This window comes from Chironomus tepperi, unplaced genomic scaffold (genome assembly GCF_022539635.2).
Source record: "Chironomus tepperi strain 1889 unplaced genomic scaffold, CSIRO-AGI_Ctep_v1 contig_364, whole genome shotgun sequence".
Classification (NCBI taxonomy): domain Eukaryota; kingdom Metazoa; phylum Arthropoda; class Insecta; order Diptera; family Chironomidae; genus Chironomus; species Chironomus tepperi.
Window position 1 is genome coordinate 2,835,994 of NW_027226486.1, and position 26,042 is coordinate 2,862,035.

Here is a 26,042-nt window from a genome sequence, read left to right on the forward strand (position 1 = left end):
AACTACTTTAAAAAAACATTTGAATTTCAAGCCACAAAAAGTTCCTTTTTTATGTCCATATGTGGTCCGATTATCCTCATTATTATATTAATTCATAATGATGCTATTGTCGACCTCAATTCATGTATCAGCCTCAATAGAGATGAAAAAAGGGTTCTATAATTTTTGAAAAAAAACTCTGAATTTTTCATGAAAATTTTGCATGTGCGTATCATAAATTATTAGTATAATCCTTTCCATCATTAAACAAAATGGATCGTTTACATGAAAATTTATAAGCCACGCTATGTACATCTTCCCCATATCAAGCTAATAACCGAATCTAAGTCGATTAAAGAGACTTTCATGAATATTAATGTCACATTATACATAACTGCATCCCTCCCCAAATATTCAGTGTCTTTTACAGCACCATGCAACCCAATATAAGGAACAACATCGGGTGTTATGGTCGTAAACAATCAAAATCTTATCAGCATTTTCTCTAAAGCGAACAGACATAAACGAACATGATGTATACTTATATCACCATCGGATAATCCTACTTTCATTGTTACTAGGGTTCTGTGCTGCTGTTGTTGTTGAAATATACAATTTATATATTCTCATGAGAGTAGAAGTGGTCGCTATGGAAAGAAGAACGAATGATGGTTGATGACTCAAGTGCACGAAGTATGTGCGGATGAAAGAAAATAAGGGAAAGGGAGAAGCAAGTAGGGAAAGAAATAAAAAAATTATTCTCAATGTTGTCACGTAAACTGAATATTGCAATAAAAAAAAATAAGAAGAAATAACAGCGAAGCAATGCATCCTAACTATTTCATAGAGATAATGGAGTTATGAATGTGTCAGGAGGTCAACTTTCACATAAATTTGCTGATTCTCTTAATTTTGAAAATTGTTTGCAATTTCATCAGATTTAATAATTGCAAATTTCTGCATTTTGCAATTTTTTGTTGAGATTGTGGCTGGGAGCAGATGGCTGGAAGGAGGGAATTGAACATTATTTACTTTCTTTGGCATGAATTTGATGGTACGTGCTGTATTTTTGGGTAATTTCGATGAATAAGTAGGGAAATGTGATCGATTTTACATGAGAATTGGAGAGAATTGCTGGAAATTGAAGATATGTAGCTAGAGCTACCTTTATATACAAGTATACCTTATGTATTGTCGATCTAGGGTAATTGGATGATAAAGTACTGAAATGCACTCAATTTTGCATCAGAATTGCTGAATTTTGGAATGTAGAGACTCTTTAAGCAGCTCTGATGTCAAAACTAGCTCCACGAACCAGTAAACCTCGAACAAACCATCAATTAAAGCTATTAAAATCAAATTTACATAAATATTCATAATTTTATCACATTTAAGATTCGACCTCACATCCGATGACTCATAAGTCACAGTTCTAACCATTTACCCCATCCCAACTTCACCAAAAACCTCACAAAATGCAAATACAATCCACAAACTATTGCAACATCATTTATCCTTGATAATAAATCCACCAAAATCCACCATAATCACTCAAAAATCATTGAGAGAACAAACAGATTATAAATCATAAACTGTGATTTACCAAAAAATGCCGACATTTTGCAATACCATTGTGCCATACTGATTTTAAATGTTATTTTTTTTACTGCACATAAAAATTGACGCACCTATGCCATTAAACTAGCACGAAAAGACTTTATGTGATGTGTGACCTTGATTCGCTTTCGGGGGTATCTATCATCGTTTTTTTTGAACGACACTAAAGACATAATCAGGCGGTTATTAGTTTACTTCCATTTGGAAAATTATTTTTAAGCAAGTTTGTAATCAGTTGATGAGTTTTTTTGGACTGTATTGATTATGTGAAATGATAGGGTATTGAGTTTTATGGATGAGATTATTTATTTATGACTGAATGCTTCATGGGAAGTTTTGGAGTTACACATTTTCCATGGATTTACACATATTACACATTTTTATGGATAGTTTGATTAGGAACGGAAGCCAGCGATAGGGGGAGCTTTAGGTGTCTATCAATAGCTATCCATAGCTTTAGGTGGAGGATATGGATCACAGTTGACCTGTACGGCCAGCGAAGTAAGAAAGTTATTAGGCGAAGTAAGAAAGTTATTAGGTACCAATGATCATGATCACTAGTTTGTGATTGCAATCGCATTACAATCACAAAGTGTTTTTTCATGATCACAACTTGTGATCACAATCATTATCGTATCTGATCGTGATCACTCTGAAAAAATGTTATCATCACCGTATCATAATCACTGAACATAGTCACTGAGCGTAATCAGATGTCATCTGAGTACGATCACTCCAAAAATATCTGAGCATGTTCACTGATCGCGATCAATGAGCGCAATCAGATGCGACCTTATCATAATCACTACTGGAAATTTTCAATGAAAGTAGGAACGAGATCACTGATTGTAATCAATGAGCGTGAAAGTTGATCATGTTCACTGATTGTAATTAGTGAGCGTAATCAGAGCATAATCACTTATTTTCGAAATTTTTCAAAGTCATATGACCATGTTCACTGATTGAATGAACATAATCTTGAGCATGATCACTTCAATCAGGGGGATAATTACTTGGCGTGAAACATATACGTAAGATTGGCGTGAATTCACGAAATTGGAAGTGACTTTGAAGATCTTGGTTTTAGTTCGTGGAAGTGATGACCTTACTGGATCTTGTTATTAATCGGGAAAGTAACTTTTACCTTACTGGATCTTGATTTTAGTTCGTGGAAGTGACTTTGACCTTACTGGATTTTGGTATTTGATCGTAAAAGCTACTTAGATTCTACTGGATCTTGGTTTTAGTTCTTGGAAGTAATTTGACCTTACTGGATCTTGATTTTAGTTCGTGGAAATGACTTTGATTCTACTGGATCTGGAGTTTTGTTTGTAGAAATGACTTTGACCTGACTAGATCTTGTTTTTAGCTCGTTTAAGTAACTTTAAGATCCAGAAAGTCCAAAGTCATGTCCACGAACTAAAAACAAGATCCAGTAAGGTCAAAGGTTAGTAAGGTCATGCAAGATCCAGAAAGACATTAAAGCAAGATCCAGAAAGATTTAATTAATGAAAGTCATTTTCAAGGAACTATCTGAAAAGATTTTCGCAAGACATTAGGATGAAAAACTTGAAAATTGATTTTCCCAAGATGTTTGGATAAAAACCCTTCGAAAAGTGATCGCCTTAATTTTCAGAAGTTATGAAAACCCTATAAAATGTAATGTTTTGTAGTTTTTTTAAAAATTGGAATGAAAATCTTAATTCCATTTTCCGCGGAATTTTAATGAAATTAGGATGAAAAACTCAGGAAAATTTGATTTCCATCTTCAATTTTTTTTATCATATTGAATAATAATTTTTGAATATGTCGAAACCTACTTTTTTCATAATCACATGATTATGTTCACTGAATGATCAGTGAGTATGGAAAAAAGTTAATTAAGTTAATTAATAAAAACAAAATGGTGTCCGAAATGATAGAGTAACATTACTTCCTGAAGTTTGCATCATCAAAAAATATAATAATTTAAATATGTCTTTTGCCATATTTTTATTATTATATATTTACAGATGGTAGCTTCAAGGAAAAACGTGAGATCTCGAAAGTTAAGCAACGCAGCAATAAGATGGGTGACCGAAAAAAAATCTCCATAAACCCTTTTTAGACGTCATTCCCAAAATCACCCCACAACCAACCAATCACGAAGAAAAAAAAATTACATTCCAAAGCTTCACAGCAGTCAGGCTTCATCATGTTTTCAATCAATTTCAATATATATAAAAAAAAAATTGTTATGTTTTCTCTCATGATTTAATAAATAATCAGGTCTCTCGATTAGCTCTTGTGCGCACAATTGTGCATGGCTGAACAATCAAAAGTATTCAACTTTTACCGGTGGCATTGCTCTCGTGTCATGCCATTTAATCAAGTTTGTGAGGCAAATAAAAAAACCAGTTTCACTCTTCAACCTGCAAATATTAATAACTTTTTTCCTCTCAATAATCCTTTTAACATACATCAAAAGAGCAATCAAAAATCAATTTTTTTATTTTTTGTCGTAGATACCGATATATTTTACATTTATTTGATGTCTGTTGTGGCGTAATTGATTTGTTGCAGGCATTTGAAAGGTTGACTTTTTTTTTCATTCATCAAAAAGGCTCAGACCAATTAACTGTTATACCTTAAAGAGCAATCATGTTTAATTCCATTGCTGTTGCTGTGTTTATGATGTATAATTAGTGTATAACCAAAATATAACAATTGTGCAATCTTTCAGAGGTGGATATTTTGAAAAATATATGTTAACAATTTATGTTATGTTCAGTTTGGTTTGGGTTGAGACTTGATATTTGAGGCTGGAATTTGGATTGTCGTTTTGTGTAAGTTAATGGTTGGAAGGTTGGGTGACTAATTGGGAATTTATTGGCTTACAAATTGTAAATTACAATGTCAAGATTTTCATCTAAATTTATTTAAAAACCGTTAAAATTTGAATCTTAAACGATCATTTAAAAATTTGTATTTCTAAAGACAGTTAAAAGTTAGAAACTCAAGTGACAATTGAAGTTCAATTTTCAAAACCGTTAAAATTTGAATATTAAAATGATGAAAATTTGAACTTAAAAATGTTGAAAATTTGAATCTCAGAAGACAGTTAAAATTTAAACGTCCGTTAAACTTTGAATCTCATAAGATTGCTAAGATTTTGAACCTAAAAAGCCAATTAAGAATTTAATTCTTAAAAAACCATTTAAATCTTAAAAGACCGTTAATAATTTGAACTTCAAAAGACTGTCAAAAATTTGAATTCCAAAAAACCGTTAAGAATTTGAATTCCATTAAATTCTTCATACTCTTCAGCAATTGAGCAATAAAACAATACAATTATAAAATGCGCCAAATTCCTCCACATCCAGACCGCATTTCAAGCAACTCCAATTTTAATTTTTTATACTTTTTCTCACAAAAGCAGCAATGTCAACGGATGTTAATGTTTATTATGAAACAAAAGCTGTCTCATACATTCACTTTACAGGCGTACAGATTTACAAATTGCAAGAATTTTCATTCATTAAATATTATTTTTTCAAGCATTAAAAATGTATATCAAATTACATATTCATAGTATTATTAATCGTTAGTTTAGGTTGTTGCTCATTGATAAATGGGAGTTTAAATGCACCGTGCACATCTTCAAAAAAACGTTGAATTAATTATCGTATTAATTAATGATGTTTAATAAATATTCATGCACTGTGTGGCTGAATAAATTTTCTACTTTTTACTGTGTGGGATGAACTTCTTTTCTTATTTCTTCTATGCCTGCCTGAATCTTCTCTCTTTTTTCTTATATTTAAATCAGTCCCGCTTATTAAAATCGACTTTAAAACTTCCCGAGTGACATTTTATGACCATGGGAGGCTTATGATACCGATGGGATTTATGTAGATATATTTTAGAGTTTATCGTAATGTTCGTGCATTATCGTCATGATGAGCATGAGAAAGTTAATTTTTTGGGGATTATTAATGAAGAAAAAAATTTCAATTAGTGGATTGAAATTGAAATTTTTTGGGGATATTAAGATTAAATAAATGTCAGCGGTGCTGGTTTGAAGAATTTTTGTGTGATTATTGGATGGTGCTGTTGACTAGATGTCAACTTTGGGGGTTTAGTTTGCTATTTTATGAGCAATTAGGTGCTTTTGGGGAATTTTATATCGAAAAACTCCAACAAATCAACGATTTTCATCATTTGAGGGTAGCTGGGGTTTTACCCACATTGAGGTATTCTTTGACAATGAACCCCCATCTAAAGGGAGTCATCCTCATCATTTTAAATCCCATAGGACTTGAACCCAATCTTTAGACTGTCAAAATTCATCAAATTCAGACAATCTGCCCGAGATTCGAACCCACGACCTTAAACATGGAACTCAATCTCTATACTACTTGGGCCACAACAAGATTAACTGAAATTAAGCAATATTCAGCATTTTTCCCATGAGTATGTATCATTTACATCTTAATTTTTGACATATTCCCATAACAAATATTGCATTTTATTAAATCATCTGCCCAGATCTTGACTTTATTTATTGCGACATTCCAGTTCCAGACAATAAATTACAATAAAAGTTGCAATGTAAATCGAGACATCATAAAACAAAAGTAACTCCCGTGCGATTATGAATATGTGTGTCACTCGGGCGTGTAGTTTATGGATATTCGATACTCTTCGATATGGTCAGGTAGGAAGAAATTAAGAAACACATTTTAATAATTCACATTAAAGCTTATTTATGCAAAGTTGTTAATACAAACGACCTTAAGGCTTGTTTTTCGCAAAAAATATAGATACATGAAACTCTAGACTTTGTTGTACTTTAAATTACACATTTAGTGTCCATTTTAGAATTCATATAAATTAATATTATAGAATAAATTAATTCAAAATGTTGAAATCGATACATTATAAAGCATAAATCAAATTTGTTAAACAATTTGTATATTAATAGAATATTCAAATATTGATTCTATCAAACAAATTTATATTAATACATTATAGCTACATTTTTTTTTTGTACAGTCACCTATCTATGATCTGCATTTACGACGTGTTTTGGGTAAATTTCTCACTGTAGCTTAAATAAATTGAAAGCAATTTAGACATTTAGTAACAATCAATTTACAATCTTTTCTGTTTTGTTTTGTATTCATTGGAATGTTGGCTTCAGCTAATGAGTCATGTGAGAAAGATTTGCATTATGTTGTGATTAATTAAGGTTAATGGTAATGGATTTAGGAAGCGAATTGGTAAATGGATGGATGATTGGACAGTAGCGACAATATTTTTGAGTATGAATCAGGTTTGAGTGACAAATTTAATGGAAATTGAATTTAAAATGTCAAAAATTTACATTTTTATGAATATTTTGATAATTTTTTATATTTATTATTTTTTAAATTCATTTTTTCAATTTTAAAAATCATCAAATTTGAATTTTTTAAATATCAAAATTTTAATTTTTTTAAATTTCAATATTTTGATTTTTAAATTTCAAAATTTTAATTTTTTAAATTTCAAAATTTTAATTTTTAAATTTCAAAATTTTAATTTTTTAAATTTCAATTTTTAAAATTTCAACTTTTAAAATTTCAAAATTTAAAGCTTTTTAAAAGTTTGTGAACTTTAAATATTGATTTTTAAATTCAAAATAGAATTTTTAAAATTCAAAATTTAAAAAATCAAATTGAATTTGAAAATTCATAATCAAAATTGGGTATTTAAAACTTGAAAAAATTATAATTTTCAAAAATTTCAAATTTCAATTTATCAAAATAGAAAAAAGTCCGAACCTAACCTCAATCTCTATACAATTAACCGCAAATAAGCCAATAACTCAGCATAAAATTCTCAACTTAACATCAATTTAACCTTGAATTTAAGGACAACATAACCTCAAAATCAGCTCGTGTTGCAAAAAAACAACAAAATTCCATAATTGGAAGCTCTACTCTCATTTCATCATAACCATAGCGATAGCCATACTAGTAGAAAAAAAGCATTTATGATAAAAGAAAAATCCTAATTCATTATTATGATAATCCTCCATATTTTCACAGATAAAGTCATGCCGTATGTATTCAGTAATCTAGAAATTGAGGTAATCCATCTGTTAGGAATTAAATGAATAAATTATACGCTAATTCATATAAGCCTGTAGGTGTAAAGAAAAATAGCATTAAATTAAGAGTCTTTATTTGTAGAACCCTTAACCGCCTTTATTTTGTATAAATTGTGATATAGCTTTAAAGGCTTTAATTTCATACAAGACAAGAAATGTCATGTACGTAATTTATAATTGTAACAGTAAATGAGTCATAGGGGAGACGGGACGTAATTGATTTCAGGTATCGCAATTAACCTTATGTTATTCTGTAGTTTAAAAAACTCTGTCAAGTGTGAATCTTTCAGTGCTAAACTCAACATACTTAAGTTTTCTTTTGTGGTTACTGACTTGACTCATAAAAATCCATTAAACTGACTCAATGCTCAATTAAACCTACTACATCATTACGCAATAATTATTTAAAATAGCAATAATTACCACTCTTTTTTCTTTACCTTTTTTACTTCCATATTTAAACTGAAAATTGCCGAATTCCGTCAAAGATTGTTACCCTTGAGTCGGTAATAGTCAATTAACATTCTCAAGTGCCATTAAGTTAGAATTGTTGCACGACAAAATTGGTTTCTTTCCGGATTAGTTATGAGGCTTCTGGGAAAGAAATGTGTGCTGGCTTTTATGTTGTAATGGAAGTTTTTGATGTTCAGTTTTAACGGTTTTTTGGGATTTGAATAATTTTTGGATAAATTCAAAATTTTTCTCTCACTTCGAGTTTTATTTTGTGAAAAAATGTGCTTAAATGTACAAATTGATGGATTTTGAGCATGCATTCTTGTAGAAAAAAGTGGCAAGCATGGTAATTAAGCATTAAATGTCAAATTTTGATAGAATTTGAAGGTTTTTTGACAATTTTTTACATTTTTTTTTTTTTGAATAAAATTTAATTTTTCGTTTGAGTTTTAAAAAGCCGTTCATCCAGCTTCTGTTTACAGCTCAACTTTCCTAATGAATAAGCAATTTATAACTTTATTTATGCCAATAACCAAAGCGATTAAACCTCAAAGCAATTTTACTTATTTATTACTCAAGAACTTATTATTATTATGTTATAGCTTTTAAAATCCACAAACATGACACAGATTAAGCAATCGATAGACTTCATATGACCAGATAAAATGTGGATTATTACAGTACAATTAGCCACATTTATGAATTATTTACGAATAATCTCAACTTTTTCTCTTTTGTAATACAACCATGCATGATTAATAGTCAATCATGGTCTCATATATCCACAATGTCTCAACTATTTTTCATCAATATTCAAAATAACCCTAATGAATTTGTCTATGTCTCATCGTGTGTGTGCTGCATTGTATATCTAATCAATTTGTTCGATTGATTTTTTATTAAGCCAAAAAATATTTCATACTTCATAATTTTGCCATCACAGGCTTACTATAGACAAAAAATATTTCTTTTGGCATTTCGATTATGAAACTTGATACTGTTGTGAATACTGTTGTCTGAAAGCCTACATACGATACGAAATGACAGAAAATATATTTATTTTCATTTTGTTTATTTATGAGGCATTTTACATACAAAAGGGAGATGATATGAGATGACTTAAAAGAGACAAAAATTTTATGGAAACTATACAGACACAGACATTGAAAATTGAAAACTAAAAACTTCCTCAATTTTGCATATTCCAATTTTAATTGAAATTTTGCGCTGGAAGGGATGATTTGATTTTCACATCGACATCATTTCCTTTTTACCATCCATAATTGCTCGTCCAATTTCAAATTCGATACTCAGACATGAATCATTTTATTATTTCTTTTTTGTACCATAGTAAGTCATAGCTATTGAGTATGCTGATCGTCTGTATCTTGAATAAAAAGCTATGCACCTTTCTAAAAACTTTTTCTAGCATTATTATTAGTTTTTTTTTCAGCACAATACGTGAGCATTGAGAATTGGAAGCAGCATACATACATATATAGGTCATCAAGTACTTATGGCAATGCTGTTCTCAATTCCTTTGTTGTCTTACTTGCATTAATGAAACAAAATTTAAATTTTCAACTTTTTTTTATGAACTTTATCATGTGAAGGAAGAAGACTCAACGAACCAATTGTTTACTTAAAATCTTAATTAAGTTAACAAAAAACCTCAGAAACGTTTTGTTAGAAGTTTTGGAGAAGTTTTTTGAATTTTTAATCTCATGGGGTTTTTGGGGTGGAATTATGGGAAAAATTTGTATATTCGGGAAGGATTGAGGTAGATTTTAAGGAAATTTAGACAAAATTGAGGTGATTTAAATTTCAGAAGTGAGCAACATTTGAGCAAAACTGAGCAACACTGAGCAACTGTGTTGATTTGATTAAAATTGAACAAATTTAATCAAAATTTAGTTGATTTTCAACAAATGTGAATAAAACTGAGCAATTTAGTTCAGGAAAATTTGAGCAATAATGAATAGAAATGAGCAGCACTGAGCAACTTTGAGAAAAAATGAGCAATTGTAATCAATTAGAAATTTGAGCAAAAATTAGCAAAAATGAACAAAATTGAGCATTTTGTAATTAAAACTGAGCAACTTGTTAACAAAACTGTCAATTCTGTCAATCGGATCAATTCTGAGCAATTGGTTCATACAACTGAGCAACAAATTTCAAATAAACATAAAAATTACATTTAACTGCCCTTAAAAATTGCAAATGAAGCAAAAACCCATAAATGTCCACAATACAAGACCCATTACCCCCACCCATATTCAATTGATGACACAAAATTTCTTATTTCACATCCAATAAAAATCATTTAAAAAAGTAGCAAATTGTGTACTTATTATCATCACAGGAAGCAATATTTCTCCTATTATTTTCATTAAAGGAAGTCCAATTAAGCATTCTCAACAATTTTACTGTGTAATTTTTGTTGACATTCAATCGTTCTTGACTTGATGTATGCTAAAATAAAAAAAATCATTTTCAAGCCATAAAAAGTAAAGTATTTTTAAACTTTTTTATTTTGATGACGATATTATTGACATCACAATAAAGCTTTGACAGTTTTAGGGTGGAAGTTTTTTTCAGTTTGTTTTTAGCTTCCATTTACGCATCTATATCAAATAAATAATTGATAAAACTTTTGCTAAAGTTGTAAAATATTTATGAAGGAAATGAAATCAGTGCTAATAATATTCTGTGATTTTCCGTAGTAGATATAATGCTTGTGTTAATGGAGGAAGTCGTTTGGAATTTTTGAAACTTTTGCTCAGAGCTGTTTGAGAGGTCTTTAAATAGGAAATATTACAAGAATTCTCAAATCCTTCATAAAATTTAAAAATTCATCTCAAAAGGTTTTAGGTTCCATCCAATTATGCAGAGTTGCTAAACAGACTAAACAGACTAAAACCGTACAAATTCTTAATAATGCGCATGGATTTTCATACAAAACCATACAAATTACCAAGAAATTGAATGGTTTTTGCCAATTTTCTTTGTAATTTGTATGGTTTTGTAAGAAAATCTTGCACATTATTAAGAATTTGTACGGTTTTTGCCTATGTCAGCTGCCAGTTACGCAACTCTGCAATTATGTATCACGTGGACTGGCACATCCCCTCATAATCCCTAACCCCTGTCAGATTATCATGAAAAATAAGCAACAAAAGTTTATTCAAGACTGATATAATAAGACATAAAAAATTCGTAACTTTCGTAAACATCCACAAGCACAAATGACAAGTGAATTATCGTAAAAATATATCAAAAAATTAATTTTTTATAAGCGAATCACTTGAAAAGATTCAAGTTGAAAGATCCTCATCGGATGCGAAAAATAACGAGAGAGATTAATTTTTTAAGGCAGTAAGGCAAAATATATATCCCAAAAAAAAAGAGATATAACGTAGATAAGATATCCGTAGATACTTAACGCAGCCATTATCACGTTCATAAATGCTACCATTTTTATATATTTTTACTGGTTTACATCCCATCCATCCCCTTTATAAATATTAAATGCTATTCACATCTAGTTGAGTTTGTTGTGTTTATAATGGTCCTGCCTCATACCCCCCTTTTAATATCATTATTATCATCATCATGTTCTTGATCATTATGAGATTCCTCTTTTTTTTTTTGTGTCTTTCAAACTCTATGGACGAATAATTTGGAGAGTAGCATGCACGAAATGAAGTTCTTCATTATAATCAAACTGCTGAATTTTCTTATTTTTTTTGTATGTATTTTCATTTTATCTATTTTGTACACAAGTTAAGCGAGATTTTTGGAGGAGAATGGAAGTTTTGATGGTCATTTTGGTTGGGTATGTGGTTTATGAGTGACTATAAGGCTATATGGTGATGCAGTCAATGAGAAACCTGACATACATCCTAAAAGACCAAAGAGTATGCTCTCGAGAGCTCGCTCTCCTGAATTATACTAGATGAGCATTCTCGTGAGCTTTGCCCTCAGCTTACTCTGCTCTTGAGATGATGCTAACTGTCTGTTATGGTTTATGCCGGCCTGGATTCCAACTCCACGCAACCTTAGAGACTCTAGTTCGTATATTGTTAATAAGACCGGCCGAATTTCAGGCGGAATTGAACTTTTGGACTTAATTTTTGCCGGATCTATGCTGTTCCCTTATTCAACGAATACAATACATCTCTATTAGTAGGAATTTAGGATTTATAGCTTTCTATTTAACATTATTTGCAATTTTGAGTATCAAGGGTCAATGATTGAGAGGTCAGACAACAAATGGATGGCTATAACCTCTATTTTACGAAGCTGTGAGTACTGTTTTCACTAGAATGCCGTTATTTATTAAGTCATTACTTATTCTTTGATATTATAGGGAGAATACTCTTAGAGGTGACTCAGGCATGACCATTGTTTGAACAGATAAGGAGAATGATCAGAAATATGCTTCAAAATTGAGCAATTAAGTGGATATGCTCCAGAATTGAGCAATTAGATGATTATGCTCCAAAATTGAGCGATTCCATGAGTATGCTCCATTGTCTGTCAGAGATTGAAAGCTCTTATCGTAGTCTATTCTTACTTGGATAGAAACCTTAGTACGAATTCCCAAAATAATCTCCAAACATGCCAAAAAACTGCGCTCCAGCCCATCAATAACTCTATGAAACTAGACCAATTTTCATTTCTTTCAGTACTGTACATCACTACCGAGTGAGCATTTGAGATGATGAAAAAAAAACGGGAATAAATAGAAGAAAAAATCCTCATCTATTATCTACGTGATGTTTATTTCCGTTTGTTGACACACGAAATGATTCTATAGACAGATAGAAAACGAAGAGAAATAAAAATAAAATAAAAACTTCTTTTCCTCATTTCTCTTTCTTCTCCTATATGCTGTATATTTCTTTTGTTTTCTCGTCCAATTTTTTTCGTTTATTTTTTTGTCATTTGCAATAATGACTCGTAGGCATGTTAATTGTTGTTAACATAGCTGTTTCACCTATAGCATGACTTGAATTGTTAGTTATTTCGTCTTCAAAAATTTATTTTGTCTTATTGCATACATGCTATGTTATGTTTCGGCATCTAAGAAAAAAAAGGTCTTTTAAACATAAATTAGATAATCATTTCCGGACTTGCAGTCATCAGTCCCAAAAGAATTGTTTATAGTCGAATTCTTTAGAAATGAATAGCAACTTCCTCAAGGGAAAATTTACACCTATAAATATGATTTACCTAGTCGGACGGTAGGTATATAAAGTTGATGACCAGGTGAAACTGACCATCTTTAATTCCACACCGCTTTTTACTTTTTATATTTATTTTTATTTCTTTTTTTTTCAATTTTTATATTTTTCTAAAAACATTTTAAAATCCATTTCGTCGGAATAGCAACAAAAGGCAGCAAACTAAAAAATTCAACCCCCTGTTGACTTTTTTTTTTCCTTTTCTTTTTCTACGTATTTAATGGAATATAATATATAGCTTTATATTCTTTTCACTCTGTGCATGCTACACAAAATAAAATAAAACTATTTTGTGCAAGATACGAAAAAGAAAAAAAAATGAGAGAATCGATGACTGTGAAAGGGAAACAAAATGGGAATGCGTACAGAGTAGATATAAAAGAGATGAGTGTCAATGAATGGAATCGAACAAATAAAAGCGTTGATTAGGTATTGAGTGAACTGAGGCAGTTGGAAATGTTCGGAAATTGTCACAAAAGTTGTTTGAAGTTTGCTGAATGAACATTTAGAAGGGGGATTTAAAGGACAAAGGGGCAGGCTACTAAGAAACAGCAGGGCAATCAACTATGACAAAGAGGGGCAGTCAACTAAGATAAATTAGAACAATCTACTTAGACAAAGAGGGACAACCTACTTAGACAAAGAAAGGCAAGCTACTAAGACAAAGAGGGGCAACCAACTAAGACAAAGCGGGCAATGATAAGCTATCAACTAAGACAAAGAAGATGCAAACAATTAGCAAAGGGCAATCAACTAATACAAAGAAGACAATCAACAAGTCAAAGAGGGCAATCAACTAAATCTAAAGAGGAACAATCAACTAAGACAAAGAGGGGCAATCAACTAACAAAAAGAGGGGGAATCAACTAAGTCAAAGAGGGGGCAATGAACTTTCTCTCATCAAAATTTCCAATAATTACCAACCGTTTTCCCATTAAACAAAGTGTAATAATTCCATTAAGCTGAAATATCATCCAATGAAACTCAATTAGCGTAGAACTTTAATATTTCATGACGAAATTAGTAGATTAGTATCTTTAATACATTATTGATTGATAGATTTTGACACTGATAAGCATGAATAATTTAGAAAAAGTTATTCCATCTAATTTAATCCCTTATAAAACCATTTTAATTCCATTTCTGTGTTAAATTACCCCCTTGTGTAATAATAAGAAAAAATGTTTTGTAGATTATAGGATAAGTTGCGCATTTGAACTAAGTGTTATGGAATATATAGTTATAATGACGCACGAGATACTGGGAACTCATTCAAAGGTGGAGACTGCTTGACAATTTTTTCTTGGTATAAAATTGTGTGACTGTGTATCTGCCTTAATGTCGCATTTATAATTTATCAGTAAAAAAAAGAGTCGAAGACATTTTTCCGAAACACAAAAAAACTTTGGGTCTGTTCTATTTTCTTGAATGGCAAATCTCATGACTCAACAATTTTTGGCAGATTTGAATTTAAACCCATGACCTGATTTACACACAAAAAAGCAATTCTACCATAAAATATATTTTATATTTTTTCTCAATCTCAGTTCAATCCCATCTCGACTTCATTATCGAAACCTAATCTCAGTTAACTACACAAAATTCACACAATGTGTCTTTGTTAATCAGCAATATAAAGGCAAGAGAAAAACAAAAGTAAATTAAGAGAAGTAAGAGAGAAAAGAACTAAAATTTTAGTTTTGAGATAAGCATGAACAGTTTCTGTCGAAATCGGTCAAGCGTATCGCATTAATTAGATTATCATTATTTGCAGAGCTATGTCATCATTCATCATTTTAATTACTTTCAGTTACTCTCTCGCTCTCTTTCACTTTGAATCTGGGTTTACGGATGAATTTGTTCGTTTCATGCTCTTAATAAATTGAAATTGCAATTTTATTTCATGTGGAAATTTGTGTTTTTTTTGGTGGATTTTTGGTTATGGCTATTGAGGATTTTTTGTCAGGGAATTATTTTTGTAAATGTTGCAGATGGGATGTTTGGTTGTTGTGGGGATGTGTGTAGAGTCTGAGTGATTTTTGGAAATATATCGGATGTTATAGTTCAATTTTGAATTTATAGCTATGCTTCAGGTGGGTTGGATGACTAGAAATCATGGACATTGAAGAATAAGTATCCAAATTCGTCAAGATAAGGTCAGAAACTGAATGGTCTAATGGAAAAGAATCATTGTTCATGGTATGAGGATTCTAATCTTTCCTGAAGACGTGAGTTCAAATCCTAGTGAGTCTGGATGATTCAAACTATCCCGAGAAGCACAGTATGACCCATATGGCATGCATATATCACCAAGACGACGAAGGGTTGCTTCTAGACAATTCTAAAGTGTTCATCTCCAAGAACTCTATATAACAAAATCCTGAAACCATATTCCCAGCATAACCTCAAACATCAAGTAATTCACCAAACGTGACCATTTTCTCTCTTCTTTAATTACATCCACAACGTTATGAATTCATACAAAAAAATATTCAACTAACTTCGTAGCTAATTTCCACGAAAAACGACATCAAGAGACATTGTTCAAGCACAGAATTACACAATGTAAGCCACAAGCGCCTTGTTTCTTGTATTATAAGAATTCTTAGAATTTTGTCTGTCAAGCCAAAGTAAAAATCTATTAATTTAAGGACATTCAACTGCGCTAATGTTTCACAACACTGTTGCAACAAAACACCTTAAGCGCTATTCATGAAATTTTCGAATTATCTATTTACAATGTCATACAAAACATTAAGCATTAAGAGAAACAAATGTAACCTTAGGGCCACAAATATGTATGAATGGATAGAGATTTTTTGTTGATAATTTTAAAGTATTTTTGTTATTGAAATGTGTTTGCTGAAAGTTAAGCATGGGGGGTGATTCGTGGATGATGTCAAGGAGTGTGAGATCCATTTGGATGAATTGCTACCCGAAGAGGCAAAGAGCATGCTCTCGAGAGCTTGCTGACCTTAGGGTGTGCTAAGACAACACTCAAGCAGCCTCTAAACCAGACGTCATTAACGTACAAACCCCAAAAGAGATTTATTTGCAATTCCAACATTTCCAAGCAATTACTTATAAAGGAATTTATTCAAATGTCGACATCATTATATCATTTCAAGTTCATACGAGATTCGTAAATCAATTATTCAAACTTAAACTCATATAATGTACCTTAAATATCTCATAATGCTTTGGGATTTATGCTTTATGCAAAATTTATGAGATTCAATCGATTTAATCGCATTGCAAAATTTTTCTCGTTAAAGATATTAGAGAATTTTGAAAAATTTTTACTTAATGCTATAAAGTATCGAGACTAGCTAACGATGTTGTGTAATATTCCACAAAATTTTCACTCCAGCAGAAACGACAAATTAATAGATTTTTAAAAAGTAATTTAAGTAAAAATTGCAGCAAAAACTTTTACTATGCACTTTATGAAATTTTGAATAATTTTTAATTCAATAACATCTAATTTACCCCAACATAAATTATATTTCTACAAGTCTCGCAGAAACAACGGAGAGTTTTGTAGTTGGCATTTAAAAGTACTTCTCTTGCACATTGTTGTTGGGATGTTTATAATTTTTTTGCTGCTGTTGTGGTAGCCAATAATGCAATTAAAAATATGGCATAGGGTAACAAAGAAAAAATAAAAACTTTTTAAATGACTTTAATAGCATCGACATTAGACATGAAATATTTTGTTCAACTCTGACCTCTTTGCTTTTTTATATTGCTTGCTGACAGACAAACTTAAACATAAGCTACAACAAGTATTTAATCAATGTTAATTCTATTTTTTTTTCTATTTCGTTATAAATAAATAAATATATAAGTATACTGACATGAATTCATGAATCATTCACATGAATATCTTACGAACATCAGATTTTGTACTTATTTTTTCTCTCCTTTTTGTAGTTTATTGCTCGTTCGCTGCCATTATTAATATTAACATTAGAGTTCGAGTGGATATATCGTGAAATAAACTAATGTGTGATTTATGTCAGTGAGGTGGACAATTCTTGTAAATGTAGATTGATTAAGGGTGCACTGTACATTAAATATTTAATGCCTTTATGGTAATAGGGACTAGTTCAGCTTGGCTTTTAAACTTATTAAATGTTGTTTGTAATGAAGGAATTGAATTGACAATTTAATCAATCAGTTCTTTGTGTTCTTGTTATGCTAAATAGCAATGAAATTTGTCTAATAATTAAATTAATGTAATTCTTTTGTTTGCAATCAAAACAAGGGGCAAACAACTTTTTCTATATTGAATTATTATTAATTCGTTAATTTTGAAATTCCAATTCCGCATGCTACACATTGATTTATGTATGATTTATGTGTCCATAGCACAAATAATTAATATTCCATCATGTCGATTGACATTTCACATTTTTTTTCCTCATCATTGATCCTTGAAAATATCCCCACCAGATTGCCAAAAGGGAAAATCCTCCTATATAAAACGTGTTAATACAGATAAGGGTCGGATGATAAGAATTTGATTGATTGATAATTGTGGACTTTTTGACCTGCTGTGCTATTATTTTATAGATGAAATATTAAAGCAAAAGAAAGATTTATTATGGATAGAATAAGAATAAATTTTATATTAAAATATGATAAATTTATTCGTTTGTCATTCGAAATGAAATTATCGATCCATGAAATTCTCTCTTTTTTTTCTTCTTCCTGATTTGCATACGACTATGTTAATGTCAGTAGCTCTCGAGATTTTTTTAAGTTTATGTTATAGAAAAAACATTTGAATTTAAATGATATAAATCAAATATTCAAATCCAGATTAGAGATGGAGGATTGAAAGTTAAGTTTTTTTTGTCACGTTCCTCCAATCAGACATAACAAAGTTAATCCATAGAATTAAAAATGACTGAATTTTCTATAGCATCACATGGAGAAAAAAGTCTGTTAGAATCTATTTTTAATTAGAACATAACTCATAAATTTTTATAACACCATAATTCATCACATAATTTTTTATAGTATGGAAACACTTTAGTAATCACATCAGTTTTGGTGGATTATATAATATTCTACTATTGTCTGTCTATATTAACAATTTTAGAAGTTAAAATTGATTTTAAGACAATTTTTAGATCAAATTAATTTTTAACGGTTTTTTGAAATTTGAAAATTGTCTGTTTCAATTTTCGCAGCCAACTTCGCTTCTATTTTTGTAGAAAAATTGTCAAAAATCTTCAAAATTTAATAATTATCAATAATTGACCTTATTATTCAACACAGCAATGCATCAAAGCCAGTAAGTATCAATTTACCTCATTAACATTCAAAATAAGTCAAGAAAAATGTTCAAAAACAAGCATTTTCCGCAAAATTATGTAAATTCATGTCAAAAAAATTGTCTCGTTTGAGCTGCCTGCTCAAACTTGACGAGATACAAGCATTGAATACAAAAATCTTCTTCGTCTCTATTTCCCTTTCTAATCGTAAGATCATGACTCACAGACTCGACTCGACACAAACATTTTTGGTTCAGCCTTATACACAAATAGAAGAAGAAACTGATGCATAAACAAATGTTTTATGTTCTCATTAATTATAGATTTTCTTCATTCAAAATGAACATAAAAATGTAAAAAAAAAAAGATTTTTCATCTCATCAACAAACGCAATATGATGTATGTACACAAGTACGAAGGCAATGTTTATTTATCTTATTAGAGGATATAAAAGCAAACAGAAAAAAAATCTAAAAATCAAATAAAAGATAAAGCTGGATGAGTGCCGGGAAGTAGAACAGAAATTTATTTTATTACTTACTGGTTTACTGTTTAAATTTCTACATTTTTTTGGGGTAATAAGCCGAGACATAAAGATCATACTTACAAGAAGACTCACTAACATAAGCTTTATAAGTTCCGAGACGGAACCTAACAAGTTCCGATGCGGAACCTAACAAGTTCCGATGCGGAACCTAACAAGTTCCGATGCGGAACCTAACAAGTTCCGAGCGGAACAAGTTCGCGGCGGAACCTTACAGTCTCCGTGGACACTTAAATTCCGGAACCCTTACATGCCGACCCCATTCCTTATCTGTGTCACTCGGTATAGAGAAATTTTTGTTATGTCTGATCTGATCTCATATTTAATACCCAAAAATATAGTTAAAAATTTTGATTTCATAAACGTTTCTCCCAATTGTATGCCTCAACGATCAGATTTCGAAGGGTAAATCAATTTTGCACAATTTTTCAATTGAAAACTAATTGATTGATTGTTGTGCCATTATATTATATTGAAATAGAGACTAGAAAATGAGAATTTATTGGAATTAATGTTTGATAGAGCGAGACCTATGTATCCTTGAATTATTATTGGATGCATTGTTGGATATAATACACAATAAGCAGCAAGCAGTAGCGATCTTAGGAAGTACATAAATTTATTTCTTATTTCGCTTACTCATTCGTTTATATTGCGGGAGATATAGCACATATAGATGCTTCATTTTAGGGATATTTCCACTGCATTAAGCTTGTGTTATTTAATCCACGTTTCTAAATTATGTTTATCTCTTGGGGCAGTGGTGCACAACCTTTTTTATGACATGGGACACATTGGTTGTGAGCTGCAATTGTAAGCCATGCATGGCATGCGTAGCATAGGTAGATTGAAGGAATTGGGATGCCATCCTAGAGTGCCGCGACACACAGTTTACCCACCCCATGTAATAGAGCAAAATGCAATAAAAATGTCCTTAAAAATCACTCGAGCATGATTCTTTTATGGATCTTTCAACAGTCCGGAATTGAAATTGTACGAATTAAAGAAGTAGTATTCATGATGATGATGATACATAAGGGGATATATATATGTGTGTAGGGAGGGTGACAGTCACAGATATATCATTTCTCACACTTTGTATCATTTAATGTTCCATATAAAAAAGAAAAACTTAATAATGATTCACTGCTTAAGTTCCTCGATAGTCTTCTTACTTTTTTCCTCTCATTCTGCAGCTATAAAATTTATGATCCCTGTGTGTTATATGTTTTAATTTCAATTTTCAAAAACTCTTTTTTTCGCTCTCTTTCATTTATATATTTCGTTCCTTAATAGCAATGTTTTTATTTTATTTCACTCTCTTCTTTTCCTTTTTTTTTAAAAAAAAAAATGTTGCACCATCAACAGCAATTCTTTCTTTTTTTTGTGTCTTCTTTTACTTCGTCTTTCGTTTCTTTTACTTTACTTTATATTCTTCCTTCCAACATTCTTCTTATTTCTTCAAGTTCTTTTCATTCTGTATATCTTTTTTATTATTATTATTATTATTTTTTTAAAAAGAAAGGCATACACAGCACAAAACTACATATATATAATCATAATATAATCCATCGATGTACAAGGAATGAGAATAAATAAAAAAAAAAAAGTGAAATAAATGTAAGACGTATGTATGTGAGCATGAAATGAATGTATAATAATTTTTTTTTCTATTTGTTGTTAAAATAATAGAGTCTGGTTGGATGAATTAGGAATTCTCTTTTTTTATATATTTTGAATTGTAGATAGTGTAGAGGAAGTTAGATGCAATGGCTGATGGATTAGAAATTGAATGAAATAATTCTACAAAGGTGTTGAGGGAAATTTGATGAAGTTTTAAAGGAATTATGTTTGAAATTGATAATTGTAGAATTTAGTACCTTAATTGTTGCATTAAGGAACAAAAATTTATGATTTCAGAAGCAAAATTGTAGTATTTTGTAAAAATTATTGATAATTTTACTTAAAAACATTCAAATTTATTGAAATTTGATCAAAATTGATAGAAAACAGACAAAATTGGTGCATTCATTGGCAATAGTTGATGTATTCAGTAAAAAATTCTCAAAAATTGAAATTTGAACAAAATAGCTTTGAAAATTGACAAAATTGGTGAATTTCAAAATGTTATGTAAGTACAAAAATTGATGTATTCAGTAAATCTGTTGGTGTATTCAGAAAAATACACAAAATATGAAATATAATCAAATTTGCTAGAATATTGATAATTTTGATTTATTAAATTACAAATTGATGTATTCATTAGAAAAATTCATGAATTCAGTTAAAATATTGATGAATTTACTAAAAAAATTCATGAATTCAGTAAAAAATCATCCAAAAATATTGAAAATTTATTCAAAATTCCAAGAAACTCTGAATTTCTATCTTAAGATCAATAAACTTTGTAAACAAACTCTCTTTCTGACTTAATCGTTCATACTTTCAACTAGAAAACAAGTTTATTTGATAGAAAAACATTAGAATTGAGACAAAAAAATCATAAATCAATACAATTTAGAGTGAATTAGGTTTTCTAACATTATGAAGTCTTATGTTTTGAGTCTTCATACAATTAAATTGAATTTTTAAGATGCATAAATGATGTTTTAGCCTAAATTAACATTAGATCTTCTTATTCTAACTCAATTGCAGTTAAATATCAATAAATTGTAGTTGAATATCATAAAATATCCTTAAAATGGTTAAAATTCCATAAAAATTTCTTAAAATAATTGAATTTCCGTAAAATTTAACCTTAAAAAATTCCAACAAATCTCTTCAAAACAAACAAAATTACCCAAAAAATCCTTAAGGTCATAAACATTCTAAAGAATGTCATTGAACAAATTGCCAATTTTCAATCAAACAAATTCAAAAGAAACACAATAATAAAATAAAATTCTATCAAAGACACTATCTAATTTAGCTCAATTCAAAATCATTTTGAGATTGTCAACCTAGTTAACGTAAATTGACGCAAATCTGACGAAACCAATAATTTTAACAGCAAATAAGGCCGTAAATATTACGAGTGCCACACACAGGTCAGACACAAAATTTATTTTTTGTTGCAATAAACCCAAAAATACACAAAAAAAGGAAAAAATGTTTCATTCCATCTACCTGAACAGAAGATAAATGTAAAACAATAAGAGCTTCAAGTCGTTAGATCAGAATTCAGTCACTAGAAATAAGCACATTAAGAAGATCTTCGAATCCTATCATAATATTTTCTAGATTCTCATTAAAATCGTGAATAAAACCGTAAAACATGTGTTTAACTAGCGAAAAAAAAAGTAAGAATTTCGACCAAAATCCAAATGGAAAGTCGAACAAATAAAATTATGGCTAAGGGATACGCAGTAGAGAGCTGCAGAAGCAGCAAGATATATAAAATGAATAAATGTATATTTTATATGTATTTATGTATATATTATTCGTATTTGATATTAAAGAACAAGGCACAATAATAAATAAAAAAGGTGAAAATGTTGAGAAACGTACCGAAAAGTTGTTAACGAGGGTGTAGGCACGGTAGTTATACTCGGCACATAAACATTATCTATGATACTCCGTTTGGTTGTTGTTGTTGATGTTGGATATGCGACTTTCTTAAAAATCTCACCCAACTCTTCTAAATCCAATCCATCGCCTGTGGATGATGCGGAATCCACTAATGCATTTGCAGCACAATTGCTTATACTAATTACACTTAATAATAAATATATCACTATATACACCTTATTATTTACAATCGCATTATTTTTATCTGATTTATTTTTCCTTAATACATTTCTATATGCTGATCTGCTTGACGTTGATGTCGTTTTATGTGATTCTAATAGGTGTGATAATTTTATATGATTTTTTCTTAAATTCACTAGCAATTGTGTGCTGGACGATGACACAAATATTAGGAAGGATTTGAGACATGATTTGATACAAGATGATGAGAACATTATCAAAATTAAATTTGATATTTGTTGTTGAAAATTTTATTTCTTTTTTTTTGTGTTGCTCTCTAGTCGTGGCTTGTAGAGTTGAAAAATTCAATTTAAATTGAATTTTCCGATTTTTTTTTTCACTTTATTTTAATTTAATTTTTTATCTAAATTATTATTTTTGAAACTTTAACTTTTTCCTCATTTCTATTGATTTTTCACACAGTTTTTCACACAACTTTTCTTCTTCTTTTCAATAAAACTTTTCACATTTTTCATTTATATTATTATTTTTTTTTATTTTGTTAAAAAAAATTATATTCCTTTCTCAATTTGATTCTTTTGTTGGATATAAAAATCTCCTTTTTCATTTCTTCATTTTTTTAAATTTTAACTTTTTTTGTGTATTAAAATTCTTGATTGAGAATTTTACAATTTACGATTTCATTTTATTTCTCTTATACTCATATATATATTTTTTTTTGTTGTATATATATATGATGAAGAATATATAGGAGGAGAGGAATTGAAGTAAAAAAAAAAAAATATGGTGGACTTGCACTGAAAATTTTCTTTTGCAATTTTATACTTCAATAATTGATTTTAACACATAAAATCCATTTGTAATCCATGTTTGTGGTGCTTATCTCGCGATTTATTGCATTTTTTGCAATTAATTTACGTTTTTTATCACAAAATGTAATTAATCCAAATTGGAAAATTTCGACAAGACGTTCAGTGAGTTCCTATGATTCGCGTTCACTGAACATTTTTTATCGACTTCAGATGGCGCACGTGGTGACTTTTTTCATCGATTCTGTTTGTGTTGTTGTCTTTGTCGTAATGATGATTTTTAGACTTAATTATTGTGGATTATTCACAAATTTGTGTCACTTTTGAGATATTTTAATGATTTTTTCAAGACTTTCGACTAAATTCCACAATTTTCAGTAAAAAATCACATTTTTTATTGAATTTTTCAACAATTTCTACACAACGACACTACCGACACCTGCTGGACTTTTTCAAAATCCAACCACACTGAACACACTTCTTTCACTCCGTTTGTTGCTGGTTATAATGTTCTCAACGAAACGAATGAAACTGTGAAGACATGAAAAAAAAAAGAAATAAAGTTGTATGTATACATAGCACATAGTACAACATCGAGGGCCTTGAGTTTTTGTTAAAAAGAAAGAGAAAAAAAAAATAATTATTACTATAATGGTGTTGTTAATACACATCCAATAACAGCACTATGTTTTCTCTCCATTATGTTATGTTACTTATGATTATTATTATTATTTTGGATCATGCATGCTCAAAATTCTAATTTAACTCGTCAACATTAAATTCATGTCATTCACACAGTCGTATGTCATCGATTAAAAACAATAATATACAAATCCATCTCTCACCATCGGGTAAAGTATTTCTCTTATTTTTTTTTGTGTGTCGGTGTCGGTTTTTAATATAAAAAAAAATAAAACAGTAAAAGCGGCAGCAGCAGAACACAAAGGAAAGAGAATTGCACATTCTGGCGCATGTGTCATTAATTGCACAGGCACAACATAAAGAATCGCATGCGATACACAATCTGTGCATTAAAGTACGGCAGCGATGCATGGAGTTGCAACCAAAAGGATGAAAACAATCTTTTTTATATTCATTTTTTAAAAAAAAATGAGTGCATGGAATTGAAATGCACAAAAAAAATTGTTATTTTTTTTCTCTTCATTCTGAAGGTGTGTTTCATTATGAATTCATGTAGTAATTAGACGAGATGCATTGATTCATGCATATTCACAATAAATCTTTACTGTGCTTTGCCTCATCTATTTTTTTTCGGTATTTTTTTTTTTTTTTTGAATAAATTATTATGAATTGGGGGTACTAAATTGTCGGTAGGCTTTTTTTTTTTGTGAGGATTCTTAAGTGAAAGGTATGAAGGCATGCAAAGATAATTATGTAAAATTCATACGAAATTTACTTTAATGACCTTCAAGTGGGTACCACATGGAGGCTCGTGTCGACCGAGTGATATTTTGAAGTTTTTCAGTTTTTGGACAGTACAGTACAGTACAGTAAAGTACAGCATTTTAGTCCTGGCAAAGTAGATTTGAATGAATTATGAGATTTGATTTGGATGGATAACTTGAAAATTTCCACAAGCTTAAACAAACGTGGTCGACGAGAATGATGACTTTATCAAACTGCAAAATTCATTTCAGCTGAGATAAGTGACTTTGTGGACTAAATGTCTGCATGGAGTGCTTCACAATTGATTCTTAAGTTCAAATCTCAGTTGCTATAGGCAAATCTTATTTTGCTCATGATTATATGATTGAATTAAGCTGAAGTTATTAAGCCATTTTCGTGTTCTGGTTCATTGCTTATTTAACATTGTAATTAGACTGGAAATTATAGTTAAGTATAGTAGCTTGTCAATTTAGAATTGAGTGTTTCTCAGAGATTATCATTATCATATTAGTGTTGGATTTGTCAATGGAAGCCAGCTTTAAGAGCTTCACCTGAGGGAGACCACGGATCACAATTGATCTGTACGATCAGCAAAGTGAGAAGTAATGAAATTATGTGTCGGATTTGTGCTGAGGTCCAGTACAACAATAAGAGTTGTGTAATGAACACTGGGTAGCTAAAGAATTTTTAAGTGTGATTTGTGCCACTGTCCCTAACAATCCCTGGTAGCTCAGTTGTAGGGAATTGTAGAGCATGCAACCAGAAATCAAAGAATTTGGGTTCGAATCCTACTCGGGCTTTGTTACTGGGAAAAGGAGTTTTCTCTCTTGAACCTTAGAATGAGTATGATTCCGAGCACTTAGT

At 30.2% G+C, this 26,042-nt stretch overlaps 1 protein-coding gene across 1 annotated transcript in view; it reads right to left on the reverse strand.

The window, feature by feature from the left end:
* Positions 1 to 23,630, reverse strand: part of LOC139095245 (homeobox protein 2) — a 35,185-nt gene extending 11,555 nt beyond the window's left edge. Inside the window, exon 1 of the mRNA XM_070646540.1 lies at positions 22,762 to 23,630. Within this exon, the coding sequence (XP_070502641.1) occupies positions 22,762 to 23,216 (455 nt within the window). The 5' untranslated portion in view covers positions 23,217 to 23,630. The remainder of the gene's footprint in view (positions 1 to 22,761) is intronic.
* Positions 23,631 to 26,042: the final 2,412 nt, after the last annotated feature.